General features: G+C 36.3%; 1 protein-coding gene across 1 annotated transcript in view; it reads right to left on the bottom strand.

The window, feature by feature from the left end:
* Positions 1 to 493: 493 nt before the first annotated feature.
* The window catches only part of MIPEP (mitochondrial intermediate peptidase), a 66707-nt gene continuing 47789 nt past the window's right edge, over positions 494 to 19411 (bottom strand). Inside the window, exons 17-19 of the mRNA XM_083884875.1 lie at positions 9102 to 9223; positions 8249 to 8322; positions 494 to 1502 (exon numbers count right to left, since the gene is read on the bottom strand). Coding sequence (XP_083741001.1) covers positions 1408 to 1502; positions 8249 to 8322; positions 9102 to 9223 — 291 coding nt within the window. The 3' untranslated portion in view covers positions 494 to 1407. The remainder of the gene's footprint in view (positions 1503 to 8248; positions 8323 to 9101; positions 9224 to 19411) is intronic.

The following is a 19411-nucleotide window of genomic DNA, read 5'->3' as shown; positions in this document are numbered from 1 at the left end:
CTTCCCTCCCAGGGACCAACTGCAGACACACAATGGAATCAGCCAGCAGTACAAGCCAGAAGCCTGGTTGTGGTACATGTCTGAAAATTCACCCACTGTGGTTTAATCAAAGCATCTAAAAATGTCTAAACCCAGCTCCACCAGAATGACAGTGCTACTCACACAAGGCAACTTCCACCTTGTAAAAATGGGCAGTGAAAAAAATAGGGTAAAATATCAAACAATAATTTTTTGCACAGACTTTGTTAAAAAGAGGGCAAATCATCCAATCAGCTCTCACTCTTATTTATCCCTTCCCAAACATCCACTTTTTCTGGCTGGGTTCTTTTACCTTTACTTGCTTCTCTCTCAGTTATCTGCCCCCATCTCTTTGGTTCTCTTCCTGTCTTGCTTCTTTCACTGCATTTCTGCTGAGCAGAACACTTACAATATCTTTTATAACAACCTACAGAGGACCATTAAAGAAGGCCATTCCTAGAGAAAAAATCACCAGTTTTCTTTTCTTTTTTTTTTTTTTCAAAACACCCTCAAATAGCATTTCATAATTTACTTAGAGGGAAAAAGAAAAACCCACTGATAACATTCCCTTTGTTCATTATCCAGTGTATAATGCGTGACATTACCAAACTGCTCTAGTCTATCCTTTCCCCTCCAAAACCTGCCCTCCTTGTACTTTAAACAGTTCCCCAAACTTGTTCACTCATCATTAAAAGGAAACTCCAGGTGAACAAACATGCAGGGACCTACAGATCAACTGTACTTCACTCCTTTGTCTCTCTTATGTGTTGCAACATATCACTTTCCTCCTCACCTAAAATTTTCCATTACAGACCAGTAGGACCAGAGATTTACTTCTCCCATCTTTCTCTTCCTTATCTCAAACACAGCTCCTAGTTTTTCACTTCTTTCTTTCCAATTTTCCTTTGCTTCAAACACAATTTGCTCTTCCCCAGTGCAGGACTCCTACAAGAAATATGGTTAAACAAAGTTAAAGAAAATCCATGAGCACATGAGAAAGACCTGTGTGAACAGTTCTGGGCCATAACATGAAGAGGTGAACCCTAGTAGTGAATCAATGTGTGTACCAAAATACCTTTCATACCCTCCAGTCATCCCGAAGATAAGTTCACTTTCCATTTACTCTTTTCCAACAAGATCAAATCTTCTAACAGTACATGCTAGAGGATTTGTTCTCTCAAATTCCATGCTTAAGCTCCTATGCAATGGAAAACAGTCATCTTCATAAATGAAACCAGGTGCTCCAATGAAAGTTTTTATTACCGTTCCACGAACATGAACAGTCAAACTCTAAAAGTGTTCACCAAAAAGCAAAACCAGTCACAACAATGTTTTATCCACAATTACGAAGACATACACAATCTTCCATAAAAGAATTCAGTTCTGTTGTTATGAGTCCATGATAAATGTCTCAAAGTCATGGTCTAAGTCTGAAACAAGAGCATCCACAAAGTCTTCAACTGAAGGGGATTTCTGAAGCATACCTACAAAAAAGCAAGATAAGAGACTCTTCATCAGGATGTTGTGACCTTTCAACTTTGTCAGTGATAACACTTACTGCTAACTTACTTTTACTGTCACAATACAACAGAAACAGCTATCAGATTTCTCTGTCAAGAAAAATGTGCAATTATAGTGTAGAGGGATTATTTAATTTCTTCAAAATACCTGTTACACATTTTCACAGAACTGACAGGTTTCAAGACTGTTAACTGATTTCTGTCATTACGACCTTGTTTAAGCAGGGAATTATGTTTTAAAGCAATGTAAATGCAGACTCAGTCATTCCTAAATGACTGAAATAAATTACTTTTTGAGCAGGTATATAAATCCTTACCTGCTAAGTCTCAGTTCTGACCAAACCAGAAAAAAATTTTTTCCCAAAGCATTACACACCTTAGAACCATTTAATTTAAAGTACAGCTATATCTGAAATTTTTGACAAGACACAAAACATAAACAAAAGCATTTTCAATATATTGCAGTTTTGGTTTTGCTTTTCTTTACAGTACTAAGACTTACCTTTTCTTAAGAATTTAAATAACTGCATCTGTTAACTGTAGCACTTCGCTACATGATTACAGAGAAGAAAATTAGCATAATGAATTAGTATTAAAATCATGCCCAAGAACTTTGTCAGGTAATTCTACAAACAAAGAAGCTAAAAATTTCACCCCTCCCTCTCCAGAATCCCAATTTTAAGACGGCATGAGAATATACCCTTGAAATTATTTTCGGATGTTTCTTTGTACTTAACATCGCATATAGTTGGTCTTTTCACTGTTATTAACATTTTCAAGATTACACATGAAAATTTACTGCATAACTTGTACCAGAAAAAGAAAAAAAACAACAAAAAACCCCAACAGTACAACTGCCAAATAATGTAAAATTTAATCTTTGTAATTCTTTGAAGTGATCTCTTCTTTCTGACATCTGCCAATGTAAATATAACCTCATTCTACCCTTTCCGATCGGTGTACCTACTGAACGTTAATTTATATTCTTTCACATCCTCAACAATATTTTCTTATGGAGGAAATTATAATTGCATGCTGCTAAAAGACTATAATCTTTTACTATAACACAATGATTCAAAACCCATCAGGAAACAGACCAGCTCAAAGTAAATTGGTGTGAGCAACCAAAAAGAATTTTTTTGCTAAGACCTTACAGAATTCCATTTCAATCTGATTTGAACACGTATTTCAAGTGTCAACACAAACTGCCATGGTCCAGTAGAATAATAGCAAGTACTAAAAGGAAAACAAATCTCACACTATATATAGATTGATTGAAATGCAGTTAAATGAAGTTTGCATCAAGCTATTTTCAAAATGAAAGAGAACTGAATTAGTATTTCCAAGTACTTGGTAAACTTGTCATCTACTCTAATGTTAGAAAAATCCCAGTGGAACTACTTGTAGTTCACAATGAAAAAGGACTTGATCTGTGCTGGGCTAAGAAACAGATGTCTGCAGACACCCAGCTACTGATCTGAGCTCCTCAGAGAGCCATGGCCTCTTGCAGACTCCCTCTCTCAAGTTCCTGGCTGGGGAACACGGAGATTTGGTTCCTAACAGCCTAGGAAAGATTCCAGTTAAACTCATGTTCCTGCAGTTTTCACAGAAGAGGAGAGTGAGCCTTAAGAAGGTGACAGGGATGGCAGTCCACTGGAACATGTACCAACATTCCTTTTTCACCAGGTATCAGTATGGAGAGATGACTGAAATGCTGCACAGATGGTACATAAAGATGGCCATAATAGACATAACCACCACTCCCCAAGCCCCATCATACAAACCTCCCCTTCCAATACTGACTTTATAAAAAACCAGCCAGTCTGGATGATATTCAGCCAATTTTTTGACACACTAACAATTATTCTGCCAGTTATCAATACACAGCAAAAAAAAAAGAGCCAATAGTATAATGACAGGCAGAAGCGAAGAAACTGAAGCTGGGATTATCTTTGAGGAGATCTAATTTCCCCTCTTACATAAAAATGGCAAATCATAACAAAAACATTCCTACCCTGGATATTACAAAATAAATAAGAAAAATATAATTAATTACAGTATACTTGGATGTATTTTAGTGCAGCTGAATACAGTCTCACCAAATATCACTGAAAACTTGTTACAAATTGTATTTATTTATTAAAACCAGGTTTGCTTTGAATATGTAGGAGATTCCAAAATTATTCTGGCAATGGTGATGTCAAATGATCTCCTACCCAGTAGTTCCAGCTTTTGATAACAAAAACAGATTTCAGATTTCTTGCATTAGTGGTTTGATGCATTCTTATTTTCCCAGCACTGACATCAAAAGCAGACACCAACAGACTTCGCTTTTGCAAGGAAGGGAGAAAGAGTAACTGAGGTCATTGCTAAAGAACTGTAGTGAAATGATGATGCCCTCATTAAATAAATAACTACAGATTTTAGAGTAGACAGCTCCAAAAGAAACAGGCAATGATGGTATTTCTGTGTTTTAACCTCTTACTTTACCATTGATGTGCTAAAGAGTGGTCATGTCTCTCTTCAAACCCCATTAAAATATATCAAAGCAGGATCAGCTTTGATATATTTTAAGTACTCAGCACTTCAGTCTAAATGATTTAGTAAGATGTCCACAAGGTCTGATGGTTGCAGTTTTCAAATTTAGGAGTGTATTTTAATACGTTCAGCCCAACTCCTATTTCAGCTCAGTCTCTCCCAAGCCTAAGGCAACTGCATAGCTTATCTTTGCTGCTTTGAAGTCTCTTTCACATTACAGCATTGTGGTTAACCACGCCCTTTTGAGAGATGGTTAGCTATAACCTACAATCACTGAAAATTGAGAGAAGAATAAAGCCTGTGGCAAAATTTGGCCTCTGCCCCCCTGGAACACTAATTATTTTGGGTCCATGTAGTTTGAGCTAACATATGTTGCTGTTCGCATCACCTTCTAGGATTTATGCATATTTCTTACACTTTCAAAGAGATGTACGACCATTATCTGAAGATTTTTGCAGCCTCTTCAAATTATAATTACTCCATGAAGTCTGAGGCATGGAAAAGCAAATTTTCAAACAGCATTGGAGCAAATGGGTGTTTATTTACACAGCCAGCTGGTTTGGTTACCATGCAGGCACAGAGCTGAGTATGACTGTCTGCAGTGTAATACGGCATCAAGAAAGCCAGAACACAACCTCACACACATTTTGCACAAGGATTTCTTCAGAAGCCCCAAGGGCAATGTGACTGCACCAAGGCTGCAGGAGAAGTGCACTCCAGGATATGTTCCACACTCTCAGTTCCCAAAACATCCAACCCAGTAGTTTTCATATTGCAATTCACTTTCTGTCTATGCATCTGGGTTTCTTTCCAGCCAGGGAGTGCCAAAGCAGAGAGGGAGGAATGGTGCACACCTGAATCTTGTTCAGACCTGCAACCAGCACACAACTGGACCTGGAAGGGACACCTCGGTTATATAACTTTAAAGGAATTTGGAATCCTCAATGCCATGTAGTCCTAAGAAGGAGAAAATCTGCAAGAGCCATGTAGTCAACACAAAATGACAGAGGAATCAAGTTCTTCTCTAAATGTATTTTTTCCTCTAAGGAAAAATTAAAAGAAATTCAGCCTGTTAGACAAAACATTGTCCATCCATTTTCAATTGCTCCTGATATCTGTATTTGTGACTATTATCTGTATTTCATTGACTACCAAGGGGGTAAGATAAAAAGGGCCACTTTAGAAGATGTTTAGAGGGTTTTAAAAAAACCTCTATGATTTTTGGTTTTTTTAAAGGAAACAAATACCAAGAGAATCAAATGCAAACAACAACAACAACAAAAAGTATATCGTGTTTCCTAATTAAAGACTAGTTCAAACAGGAACATTGTCAGTAACTCCACAGGTCAGATCCTTTATCTTTCCTAATCAGTACATCTATGGAATCATGTTGGAGAAAGATGAAAAGCTAAGGTCATATCTAAATACAAAAGAAAGACAATAGATAGCTTCTGAGAAGAAAATCATAACAAAGAAACTGCACAAATGAAATGTACTCGTGAAGTAACCTGCTATCAAAGAGCCAATGAACATGGCTAACTTCCTAATGAGGTATGGAAGCACTTCAAGGGTGAGGCTGCAGATGTGCATCCGAAAGCCAGACATGTGCAATCCCATATAAAAAACCACCTGAAATAACAACCTAAAGAACTTTTTGAAATAGGGCACTAGTCAGTGCAGGATCTGGACTGTTTCTCTGAAGAGGAGTAAAATCAACAAGCTTTAAATTTTGGTGGAATCTGTCTTTAATCAGATATGTTTTGTTATTTGCTATGGAAGCAGAGTTTACAACTGATGGAAACCAACAGAAGATGGAAATCAAGTAGGCTGGAGTATCGATAATGAAAACAAAAAGCAGCAAGAGTAATCAGAAGCTCAATGAACCTAAACAAATTGAATTGTTCCTACCTTCCTCCATAAACTATCTTTTTCCTAATAAATACAGACCAATCTTGTACAATTATAACCTTTTTCATCAGGTGTGTTCTGTGATTTAGCTTCCAATAATCCCAAATCAGCAATCAAATTATTGTCTTGTCAAAACACCTGAGTCACCCTGATTTCATTCTTCAGGGAGTCGTTCAAGCATGTTTGTAAAGTATTTTACTTAACCGCTTTTACTGTGTACAAATGAACATCACAATATGCACAGACAAAGAATCTGTTGATGAACACTGGTTATTTTTATGATCTTGAATATCAGTTAGGATTTCTGTATAAAGAGTGTAAAAGTGAAATTCAGAATACAAAAGTGTCCAGGGAGATAATCTAAAACAAGGAAGCTATATCTGATGGAACAGGATCAGATCATGGTACACTTAAGAAAACTGGGCAAAAACAAGCCCACAGGCCCTGGCAGAATGCAGCCTTGAGTGCAAAGGGAGCTGGCAGATGGCACTGCTAGGCAACTCTCAGTAATCTATTAAAATAGCAGAGGTACTAAAAGACTGGAAAAAAACAAAAGTCCTGTGTATCTTCAGGAAGAACAAGCAGCAGAACCCAAGGAACTGAGGCTTGTCAGTTTCACAGTCCCTAGGAAGGTGCTGGACCACTAATCCTGGAAACTGATTTTAGACTCATGAAAAACAAAAAAATCAGGAATAGTCACCATGGATTCACCAAAGGCAAGTCATGCTTAAATAACTTGATAACCTTATATGATGAAACAACTGGCCTGGCAGAAAAGGGGAGAGCAGTGCATGTCACCTCCTTGGGCTTCAGTGAGCCCTTTGACACTGTCTCCCCTAAGAGCCTATCACAGGTAAGGGGGAAAGTCAGTTTTACTTCCATTTTTCTTTAAGACCATCCACAGATGAATTTCAAAACTTCACTCAAATAGTACTTGATTCAAGGAAGCACGCTGTCAGCAACTTCAACATAGTTTCCGGGACTTCCAAGAAAATTCCATACTCAGAAAAATAAAGAATATATCCCAGAAAGAGAAGAGATCATAAGCATATCTGGTGTTTAAAAACATTTTTTCTTTCTTCACCATATGACTTACAATGTAAAAATTGGATATGCTTGTTAAGATGCACATTCCTGTTTTGCAACTTCTTAATCCACAGTTCTGGGCTACAGTTTTTCAAGGTTACAAACACAAACCCTTCAAGAACAGTAAAGATGAGTAAGTTTGGGAAGTCATATTGAATGAAAAGTAACCCTGTAGATCACAAATGTATGTAGATGGCTATATAGTTGCATAACACAAGTCTAAGGAGAGCAGAGGTCACGGCCTCAGGTATAAACAGATGGGTCAAAGAACTGAAATATTCCAGTTAGGAAACCGTGCCAATCTCATGATGAAATACAGACACATTACCACTGTCTTCCTTATCTGTAGAAAAAAGTCCCACAAGTTCCAGTCTGCTAAAATGCAGTGAACAGAGGCCAGTGAATTCATATTCATTCTTAATACCAAGAATTTCAGAGAAAATTGAAAGATGTGCCAGGACTTAACGAGTGCTCATCTTAGGAACTGCAAAAGTAATACTGGGTTTGAATTCTGCAACATTACACAGGAAATCTTTACCCTGGCTTCATAGACTTGAGATAGTCAGCAGCTTCTCAAACTTGTTTCTTTCTCCTGGCATTATTTTTTAAGATATGAACACACATAGTATTTTTGCTATGGGTATGAATGCTTTTTAAAAGTTATTTTCCAGATTCAAATGGCAAATATGGTAGCGAAATGAATAATGAACTGTGTTTCTCTATTACAGTTGTCAGAGATGCATTCCATGAAAATGTACATTTGAAGTACTGATACAGCCAAGGGTATTTTGATGACACTGAAATGATGTGGCCAAAACAAGTTTAACTTCTCCTATACAAAATAACCAGAGATAATATGAATTCCATGTATGGAAAAGTTTCTACTTCATTGTATCCACGAAATTATGTAATCTATCTTCCTTCAAGTTTATTCTGAATTCTTCAGACACCCTTGGAAACCTTTCCAACACTTCAGCCCAGCTATCTGTGTGCACTCCACGTACCACAAGGACTTCTACTGACCATGATACAAAGGTGATGACCAGTCCACTTAAATTTTTCTTTCATAAATTTAATGAACATCATAATTAAACTAAAAAAATCAAGTTGGGAAATGCAGTTAAGTTGAAGCTTCTTCCTTTTGCAGGGGAATAAAAGAGTTACAATTTATTTCCTACCTTGCACCATCAGCATGGGCTCCTTTGCACCTCCATGTGCCAGCATCTCTCTGCGATAGCGCTCCCCCATTGCCCTGGAGAAACACAGGTGTCAGAGCCATCTGCAAACACAACCTGTCCAGCCTTCACTCAGGTTTGCTTCTAGGATCTCTACAGAACTCACAGACAGAGACCAAATGAAATCTTCCATCCCAAAGCAATGACTGATGCTGTATGGACTCCTCAAATTCAAACTACATTTAAAATTCCACTATAAAGAACCGAACTAGACAAATTTCATACATATGAGTGTGTGTTGGTGCTTATAGAAGTTAATTTGTGAACAACATTTCAGGCTTCATTGAGCCAAAGGGAAAAGCTGCTCTGTTACAATGTCCTGAACATTCAGCAAAGGTGTAAGAATGCTGACAATTAGTGACCTCACAATTTGCCTTTTAATTTCACAAAGCAAAATGAGTAGGATAGCTATACTGAGTGTTGAAGTTGGTGACATGAAACTTGTTTAATACCAACAGTTGCTTTGATTTCAATAGAAAATTACAAGCAATTAGGCACCTATGAATTTCAAGCTCTCTAATTACATCTAAAGAGGGATTTCAGTGACTCCCAACTGACACACCTGTGTTTTAAAACATTGACACAATTTTTTTTTTTGCACCAATGATTATGTCCCAAAGGGTATAGATATATATGTATAGCTATCTACGTGGTTATTTCTTCCTTTGTAGTCCTTTCACAATTGAGAAAAACACTAAAAACTAATTCATGTCAAAAAAGCCCACCAACCTAATTAGTTCCATGTTTTCCAGAAGCAACTAGCGTTTCATTCTATTTAACATTTCTGTGTTTTTACCTATCAAACGGGTTCTGAGCAAAACACTGCTTCCACACCATAGAGGCAACTGCCCTGGACATGAGGTAGGAGTAGTATTTGGCACCATAGCCCACAAGGTGACTGAATCGCAGCTGCCAGGCCTGTAAAAAGAAAAAAAAAACAAACCACATTGTCTTTTAAATTCTTTGTATTGTTCAACATTTTCTTATTTATGATGGAAGAAATCTGGTACTATTAATGACAAACAAACAAAAAAAAAAACCCCAACAAAACAAAAACAAACAAAAACCAACCAAACAAAAACAAACAAACAAACAAAAATAGCCACCGAAAATAAATCCCAGAATGAACAAACAATCCTTTATTGAAGAAACATTTTTCAATTGAAATGCTGTATATCCAATATGCTGATCATCAGGATTGAACTTATATATAAACAGGGTCAGAAGGGGAGAAAATCAAGCAGTAAAATACTCATACTTGATAATAGCTGTGTAGCTCTACTGGTCTTGAACAAAACTTACAAGTAACATTTGATAATTTTCCATGTGGGTAAGTGCAATATCACACTCAGAAAAGTTCAATTTATAACTTCTGTCAGAAACAAAATCGTGACTTGTGCTTAATGCTATAAAAAAATTCAGCTTTCCACCTGGCAACAATCTTAGAGGTAAACAAATTCCATCCACACGCAATGCCATAATTCACAGATTTGTCTACACATTTCCAAATGTGTATATATAGCAGATTATAGCAATATCATAATCCAATAATTATATTGCTATTCATTTATGTATTGTTACTTTGTATAGTGACTCATTCAAGTGATGATCAAATTATTTTTTTAATGCTGTTTAGTGTTGAGTGTTTCCTTATGTTTTCTTAGCAAAGAAAATCAGAACTATCATCCTTATCTTCACAGAAATCAAAATAGCTTTTTATTTCCCTGACAGAAATAAACAGAATAATTTAAATTCTACAGACCTCCAAAAGCCATCTGGTCCAACCCTCACTCAAAGCAAAGCCAGCAGCTTTGAAGAGATTTCTCAGGGCTCTGTCTAAAGTCTCCAGGGATAAAGATTTCATCAGCTCTCCAGTGTGATGTGTAAAGGCAAGTAGGTCCAAACTGAAATGCTGTTTCCACAGATTCAAGCATAGTTTTTGAAATGAGAATGGATGACTGTATTAAGGAAGGAATATGAAACCTCCTTTGCCCTGTTGGCTCTGAGGAAACTCCAGAGAGAAAACAAGTTCCCTATCTTATTTGTCCTCCTATCCAAAGTCAAAACTCTTAACATTCCTCTGATATGTCTGTTGTCATGACTTTTGCAGGTACTATAAGAAACAGAGTTTCAAAGAGGAACTAGAAGAGAAACAATAATGTAGCATAAAAGATGCTTTAAATTTAAATCCATGAGCTGTGAGATGCTTGTTCTTATCCTACAGTCAATGGCTGAAATTCTGATACAGCCAAACAAAAAAGTGAAAGGACATATGTAATTTTCCAAAACTATTTGTCTTTGTGATTCTTTAGCACAGTGTAATTAACAAACTCCTTTTTTTACAGCTGAAATAAACTATGTTTCTTTATTCAAGAAAGTGCTGTTTATTATCTTACTCTCCATTACCCAAAAAGATGTATGTGTATTCTAAAAAAATGACCAACTGAAAGGGTGGAAAAAGTAAGTATTTGGCTTTTACTTAGTCTTTTACCCTTAAAAGAAAAGGGAGCAAACACTGCCTCATAATCTAAATTACTTTGAACAGCTGATGAGAAACAAGTTGCTAGCTACACTATCTTTCCTGAGAACACCTACAAATAAAGTTCTCAAAGTTAGCTGTAGTTCAGCCATTTAAAAGCTATTTTTTACAAGATGGTTACCGCCACCCTAACACAGATGCCCAAAACAAAAGGAATTTGCCACTGGTGAACAATTGAGCCTGTACTGGCAATCTACAGAATTAAAGTAGGAGCAGAGGAGTAGCAAGGTTAAATGAGATGAAAAGATCTCCAGTCTTCAATTTTCCAATGGGTCTTGATGCATGGTAAAAATTCTTAACAATGATTAACTTTTTTTTTCTTTTTTTTTTTTTTAAGGTAAAAGCACTGTCCTATATCTCATTGTAATGCAAGTGTGTTACAACATCCAGCTTGGACACAGAGTCTCTGCTTTGCTTTGAAAGGTATTCTGGTTGCCGTGTTTATACTATATAGCAATAGTTTTTCCAATTAGTCCCTTAATTATAACCATAATCATTAAACTAAAAGCACATTTTGAAACCAAACAGAGACTACATTTTTAGAAGACTGAGCAGAATAACATGTCAGTTTCTTTTATAATAAGTTTTTAAAGTTATGTTTAGAAGTTTCTACTCTCTCTCTCTCTCTCTCTCTCTCTCTCTCTCTCTCTCTGGAATGTGGAAAACTTCACTGATGAATTGGTTTCACATACTCAGAAATGGATTTTAGGCTACAAACAAAAATAATTTCCAGGTGTTTGGCATAGTGAAAGATGTTTCTACCTCTCCCATCAGAAAGGAATTACTTTGATGATCATATAAACTGTAACTAAGACAGTATGTCTTCCTTGAAACCTCAGATTACATTGCTCACTCAAATGCTCCTGGCATTTTATGGTCTCCACCTAAACAAGCTCATCTGCACCTCCAGATTGATCAACTATTCGATTTATTGGGTTTGTTGAAATTCTTTATGACAATTAAACAAGGAGAAAAGAGCAACTTCTCAGCAATCTATCCAAGACCAAAAGCTTGATTTCAAAGTCTGCACCTAAAATAGGCCTCAGTACCACCTCTTCTCAATTTTGTTTGACCTTGTCTTTCCTACTAAACTTTACTAACAAACTTCCCATTGTTTCCTTTCAAAAAGGAAAAGGAAAGAATACAGAAAGACCAAGGAATGACACTGCTCATTTCCCTCTCTGCAAATATGATGAAGTGGAAATTTCAAAAATTCATTCAGAACAGGACAGTACCTAAAACAAGAAACAGAAATGAAGGATGAGTCAAACTGAAACTAAGATTGTTTTCCCGTTGCAAACAGCGGTAAAGGAAAATCAGTAACAAACAGTGCGATTCCCTACTGAAATTTGAAGCCTACATTTAATTTTATTTTTTTAATTAGTACAGATATTCCCCACTCTGGAGTATGAATAACTCTAGCATGTCATCATTTCCTGTCACTTCTTTTGTCCCAGTCTTCACATAAAGCTCCGATCAGGAACTCCCAAATCTTCAACATTACCCAGAACCATTACATTATTCAAGCACATTTTCTGATTCTATGCTGTCCTAACAATTAACTTTTCAAGACTGGACTTAGCTACCTATAAAAATATATTTAAACATTAAAACACCCATCCTCTACCCTAATTTACAAGGAGCTATCTGCCCACATAAAAAGAACACTTCCTCTCCTCCTACTTCATACAGAGATCATAATCTAGGGAATAAAATGTTCAAAAACCAAGAATATATAGGCTACTTCTCCATTAAAAAGTTCTATGATGAATAAAAAGACATCCCCCATCACTGTAAATGTATTTAAAACTAAATGCTTGACCTTGTACCATAAAATCTTATTTCTCCATTTTAATAAATTCGGCTATGACTTGATTTCATGTTTTATTTCTAACAAGGAGTCATTTCTTCATTTAAAAAAAAAAGCAACAACATACGAAATTCCCTTTTGGACAGGGTAAAGGCTAGACATGTAGAACTAGGGCAGTCTCATTATTAAACGTTATATTTTTGGTAAGCAGCTAGAAAGTTAATGAAACTCTGAGTAATCTCTTACTTCAAAAAGTTCCATGAACCCATTCCAGGAGTTTATAAAACAGTGCATTTTACAGCATAGCCCATGGGTTATGATAATATGCCATCCACGGGTCATGTTCATGCCTGCTTTTTATTCAGCACAACAGACTGCAATAAAGGTGTGTGACTGATCTACTGCTGTTATTAAACAGGCTTTTTTTCCACCAACATTATCAATCTTTTCTTATAACCGTGTCTGAAGCATTTCCAAAATTCCATGTGCAGTGGCTTTCCACCCCATCATGTGAAAACAAAAATACCTTACTGATACTTTAGCATTCACACACTTTATTAGGACTTTTTTTAAAGTCCTTGTAGAATACATTCTTAGGGTAAGATTCAGTTCACTTTACTTTAGCAATCTTAAACTGTGTTTTGCCCAAACTAGTCACATAGACCTCCTTTATAGTAGAGGACAGAAATATTTATCTCGTTATCTTTTAAGAGGATAGGATTACTGCTTTAGGAGAAATCTGAATCATTTACTACACCTCCCATCTTCTATTCAAAAGGTAAGTCCCTTCATTCATTTTAACAATGTGATAGGATCAGTTAAAACTATTTTGCAGGCTACATTAGTTTAGGATTCAATTATTTGAATTTTAAATTTAGAACTGTTAATATTGTCACAAAAATAATCTGATACAAAAATTTATATGCGATGGTAAAAAGACAAAATTGTAAGAAAATCCATAGGTAGCTCAATATATACTAAGCTAGCTTTTGCTTGAGCATGGGTAAACATTGTTCCTGAGAGCTCCACTAATTTCATAGGAATCAATGCTACAAAATCCTACTACATCTTTTGAAAAGAAATCCTACAGAAATTCTTGACTATTGCTAGGACTTCTCAAAATGTTCTTCCAACAGTTTCTGCTGTGACTTGAGATACTTTAAAGTATATTTATGTCCATTTTGCTTTGCATCTTAAGACAAAAAACACAAGTCAGAACCTGAAAAGACCCAATACTAAATTAAGGGAAGCATTTTTGTCATTTAAGACTTCTAATTACAAAATGTGTGCTACAGAATTACGTCAATGAGCAAGTTGTTGAATTGTTTCCATGAAGAACAATATTTGATGGAGATGATATCTGGCGCCCTCCCCCTTCTTAATTAAAATCTTATTCTGGCAGGAAACTCAACAAAAGAGCAGCCAACTTATCTCCTTCAGCGGCTGCTGGGTGGAGAACCCCTTGTGTCTGGCACTAACTTGATACTACTGTTCCTAATGCCCTTGAGTTTGCTATCAGCACAGCTGGAAAACTCCTGGGAGTTTAGGGAAAGCTGCAGGCTCTGGTTCCTTGGAGCCAGGAGTGAAGAGGAGGGTGATTAGCATGGGAATCAGCACAGGCTATTTCCCTCTGCTAAGGCCAAGGTTTATCAGTGCCAGTGGAAACCCAGGACAACACTGCTCTGCCATGCACATGGCACAATTTGACCAGTGCTTTGAAGATCTCCTCGACTCATTCTCACTTCAAGAAATGGCTTGATGAATATCAGAGTCCAGAGTTTGCAAACTGTTTGTGCCAGTAACTACCTCTAGTGAAAAGCTGGAGCACTCCCTGATGGTAGAAACAACTCTCTCCATAGGTATGCAGCCGCTTGCTCAGTCAACTTGCATTCTGGATTTTTGACCTCAACCCCTGTAAGTTTTATACAATTACATCATCATTCTTCTGGAGTTTCACAGTAATAACAAAAAATGCAATAAAGAACCACTTTCTTTCCTGTAGTTTCTAATCTTGCTTAGAAGAACTTAGAAAACTAATTTCAAGTAACCTCATCTCATGCTGCGCCTCTAACTCATCTAATATCAATACTCTTCAGTTTCCCTGGGCTGTGCATTTCTGTGTTAGAAATGGAGAGAACACAAAGTAAACCAAACCAGAGACACTGCTGACATTTTAGAAAGTGAGTCAAGCAAGAGATTAAGATTTCAATTTGTAACACTTCCGTGTTTTTATTATGAAATGATAAATAAATCTAGCAAGGCAGGGAATGTAAATATTTTTGCAGTTGTTTACACTAAGGAAGAGGAAAGGAATTTAACATGCAATTAACCACTTAGGTGATTCTAGATATGTACCATATGGTCTTTGAATTGCTTAAAGAAAAATATTTCATTTTTATTTATAAACTATTCATGAATTTGAGCTGCTTATAGTAAAATCATTTATAAGTATTCACCCTATACCCACTTCTCTCCTCCTAAGAAAGGGGCTGAGGGGAGGGGATATGGGTGATAATAAAGAATGCTGACATCAAAAATCTGTATTTGCATTGCTTCACAATCTTTAAAAGACAAAGAGATATGAAAATGGATTATTTATTGTGTCCTTTAACTGATCTTATTTGGACAAGTTAAGAGACATTGTTACTTGTAAGCATTGTAATCAGTCTTTCAAGTAAAATAAAAGAAATTTGCAAACATACGATTTCCAAACAAATCCTTTATGTCATACCATGCAATTCTACACAGATATACATACACATGAAATATCTCCTCTTCAATTACAATTAGTAATTTCTATGATTGCCTACGCTTTAAATTCATAAGCCTGAGATAAACAGAATCAGGTCCCTGTTTCCTCTGGGTACAGACTTGCACTGAAGCCCAGATTTTTTAATATTACTTTTCCAATTAAACCTAATTTTAAGTATTGACTTGTTATTTTAAAATAAACATTGTGAACGCTGCTTAAGATAAGCCCTTACAAAACCCAAGAAATACCCTAAGCAACATGGTAACTGCAAAATATATTTCCAAGTACAACTTAATTAAGTAAAGGATCTGAACCAACACCGGAAGATGAAATCACTTCCTGTTTACAGTACGGTTTATTTACTATCTTTGGTAGAGTCATTCTAGAAACGGATTTAAGGGATCATGACTCTAATCCTTAATCTGTCATAAGTGCAGTGTGAATTTAAAGAAATTACATACACCCCACCTCAGCCACCTTCTGTGAAGCAAGGGTGCTAATAGTTCCTGTCTGGTTCTTTTCTGTTTTGACTTTTCATAGAAAGGGCAGTGTACTTGAAGAGAATTTAATTTCAGACTCTCTAGGCTGTGTTTATGGCAATGATGTATTCAGTTGTATCTATCACTGCAAATATAGCTCCAGTACTGCAATCTCAGGGGGGGAAAAGAACATGTGAGCCATGAAAACAGAACTGTATTAAACTAGATGAGACTGTGTTTTCATACATATGTACAACATACCTCAATATATTCAAAATGTTAACGGGAGACCTATGCAACTACTTCTTGCACTGTTCCTTAAAATGGTCTACCACATGGTAAATATGGTCAGTACTATCACTAAAGTATGTTTGAGTTTCATGGGGCTAACACTTGGGAAAAGAATTTCCTTAAAAGTTCTTCATATCTTATGATATCTGCAAACACTCTACTGCTCTAGATAGTTGCCCAGTGAATAGTGTCATATGACCACTGGAAAACAAATCTTCACAGTATTTGCTATCAGCATTTTCTTTATCATAAAATGAACTCAACTCCACAAAGACAGAAACCTAAACAAACCTCGAAAGGTGACTTCAAGAGCTTTTGAAAGGCCCAGCATCTACTTTAATACTGACCTCAGCAGGGCACCAATATTCTTGAAATGGCTTTTAGCTATTAATTATTTATAGAGCTATCACTTCCCCAGAGTTTACTGTGCATTCCTTTATTAATCTTTTCCTCAGACCCAGACTCTTCAACTTAATTTTACAGTATACTTTTAAGAAGGCTCATATGAAAACTAATCCAAGGACTTGCACTCTGTATAAACAACTTTAGTTTCCAACATGGCAAGGTAAAAAATTACCTTGAAGAGGTTATACAAACTTCAAGGGGTTGAGTGCTAACATATGACTTCACATCTCTTCAAAACTCAAGAAAGTGCAATGTGAGCAACATCCGTACCTCTCAAGTAACTGCAGAGGGAGAAAAAGTGGAAAAGCCATCCCCTCTGAAGGTTCTCCAGCTTTACTATGAAACTTAAGTCTCTGTGATCCACAACAGTGGTTTCTTTAAAACTGCCTATAAGAGAGATGCAAGACATACTGGGTGTCTGCTTCCCTCTTCAACAAATGAGGAAAAAATTAACAATACAATAAAAGATTAGATACTACCTATAATCACATTTGCTATAAATTATATAATTTTTCCCCTCCTCCTATTTTCCCATTAATAAGAAACAAATAATCACAGCCTCAATTCCAAATAATTTTTTCATAAAGGTTTTCAATACCATTCACGTGTGCTCAAATAAATTTCTCTTTGCTAGTCAAATACTGGATTTCCTTAACTTTCCTCATAGTTCATGTTTCCAATCTGGACAGATTCCTGATGATGTCCGCTTATAATGTCCCTGTCTGAAATTAAGCTTTCACCTGCTTTGTCAACATGTTTTCTGTGTGTTGACTCAGCCACAAATTTACAGTTTGGTTGTACAATTATGATTTGCAAGTGTCAGAAAGCTTGCTAAGCGGTAGTTATGCTATCAATTACTTACAACCTGTTTCCAAGATCAATCAATGTCTTAGGAAGAAAGTGGATTTTTTCCATCTTAGGCAGTTCATAACAAAACTGGGGTTATTTTGCTCACTTGATTGTTCTCAAGGTATTTACGAGCTGCTTAATAATTGCTTCTACTACTTGTTAAGCAAGAAAATCTGAACAATTAGTCTACAGTTCCCAAGTTGTTCTCCCTTCATAAAAGCAGTTATCATAACACTACTACTTTTTCATGAATTTGTGAGTGATAATTCCTCCAAGTCATTGACTGTTTTGACAAGTTTAGAGACAATCTGACTACATCTAATCTAGTTATTCTCTCTATTTTATTCTGTAATCTCAGTACTGTTTCAATCCATTTCAAAAATTACATGTATTACTTATCTAATCAAATTTGACTTATTGTTCAAAAAATCCTAAGACAGCAGAATATCACTGCTTTCTCTGACATTTATTGTTGTTCTTTCTCCCACTCTCATCTTGCTTCTTGAGTAATTATGGAATTTTATTACCTTCTTTACTTGCAATTTGCAACTAAGCATTTCTAGCCTTTTTTTGTTCTGAATTCTTGCATTCTTTTAGTCATTATCTCTAGTCATATAATGATTTCTACTTTTTATTATCTTAATAAAGTTTTAAAGGGCTTGGTCCTTTACTGCCAAAGCTTTTGTGCATTGGATGGTTTGTATCCTTGGTTCAGTCTCTTGGATAACTACATAATGTCTTTTGAATCATCATACTTAACTGTGTTCGAGTTCCAGCAAATATCTGGCAGCCTTCCTCTTTCTGATGCATTGTTTTAATCGTTATTGTTGGGATTGGTTTCTAAGCTGCTTGAAACTTCCATAGTTTTACTTCTGGCTCATTAGAACTTACCCTGTATTCTGTTTTTCACACTTTTATATGGCTTTCACTTCTCTAATAATCTCCCTTTCTCAGACAGTCAGATATACAGGCCTTTTCTCCTACTGAGCTCTTTTTAGCATCTTATTGATTAGTACCATAAATTTTATTCCCTCAACTGCAATCCAGAACTGTTCTTTTTAAAAGCTCTTTGCCAATAGCACCCATTCTACGTTTTAACTGGTTTTTTTACATTTCTTTTATTCTGGCTTTCAGCCTTGCTTAGGTTCTAAAGTTACATCATAGTTTAGCCTAATAAATCTAAAATAAAATTTGGAAGGCTTTCAACAGAATAAATATGAAGTGAAATTACAGTTTAAAATTTAATAGGCAGCCACTACATAGCCTTCCTTACCAATAATCTTAAGATTTATGTTCACCACTTGAGTTAAGTTTTCAGAATTCAAAACCACTTTTACCATCAGAGGTTAAAGGTTATCACTTACTTACTTTAAGCCAGCAACCTCATTGCTTGCTCAGTCTATTTATTCTTCTAATATGCATTATTGATATTCACATGAAATTCATATACAGAAACAGAGTTATATTTAACTGCGCATCAGCAGTCATTCGAAAAACCTAACAGGAAATCCTAAAACAACGCATGCCACAAGGACATAGATGGTAGAGTCTATGAGATACCTCACCCAAACTGCCAGCTAGCCCCCAGTAGGCTGAGGAATAACCTTGTTAAAACTACACTCTCTTGCACACAGGTTTTCTTCAACGACAACAAAACAGGAGGCTTTGGCTCATGGCAGCCACATGTGATGCAAAAACTATTTTCTCCGTAGAGAAGCCAGTTCTGCCTACTGACATCAACTCCTCCTCAGCTGACCAAATACCCATGCCCCTGCATGTTCCCTGTGTTTTCAGCACCCATGGCAAACCACATCTTCCCTTGGTGCCTGACAGCCTCCCTGAGCAAGCACTCCAAATGTTAGGTTGCACCTCATCCATTGATTTCCTTTGTCAGGAACATGATAGACACAACCATAGCAAGTTAAGACAAGGATCTAGGTGGAGCCTTCCAAGGTCAGGATCCCTGTCTGGGCAGAGTCCT

This window comes from Zosterops lateralis (genome assembly GCF_965231275.1).
Source record: "Zosterops lateralis genome assembly, chromosome: 2".
Classification (NCBI taxonomy): Eukaryota; Metazoa; Chordata; class Aves; order Passeriformes; family Zosteropidae; genus Zosterops; species Zosterops lateralis.
This window is presented reverse-complemented; position numbering and strand designations above follow the sequence as displayed.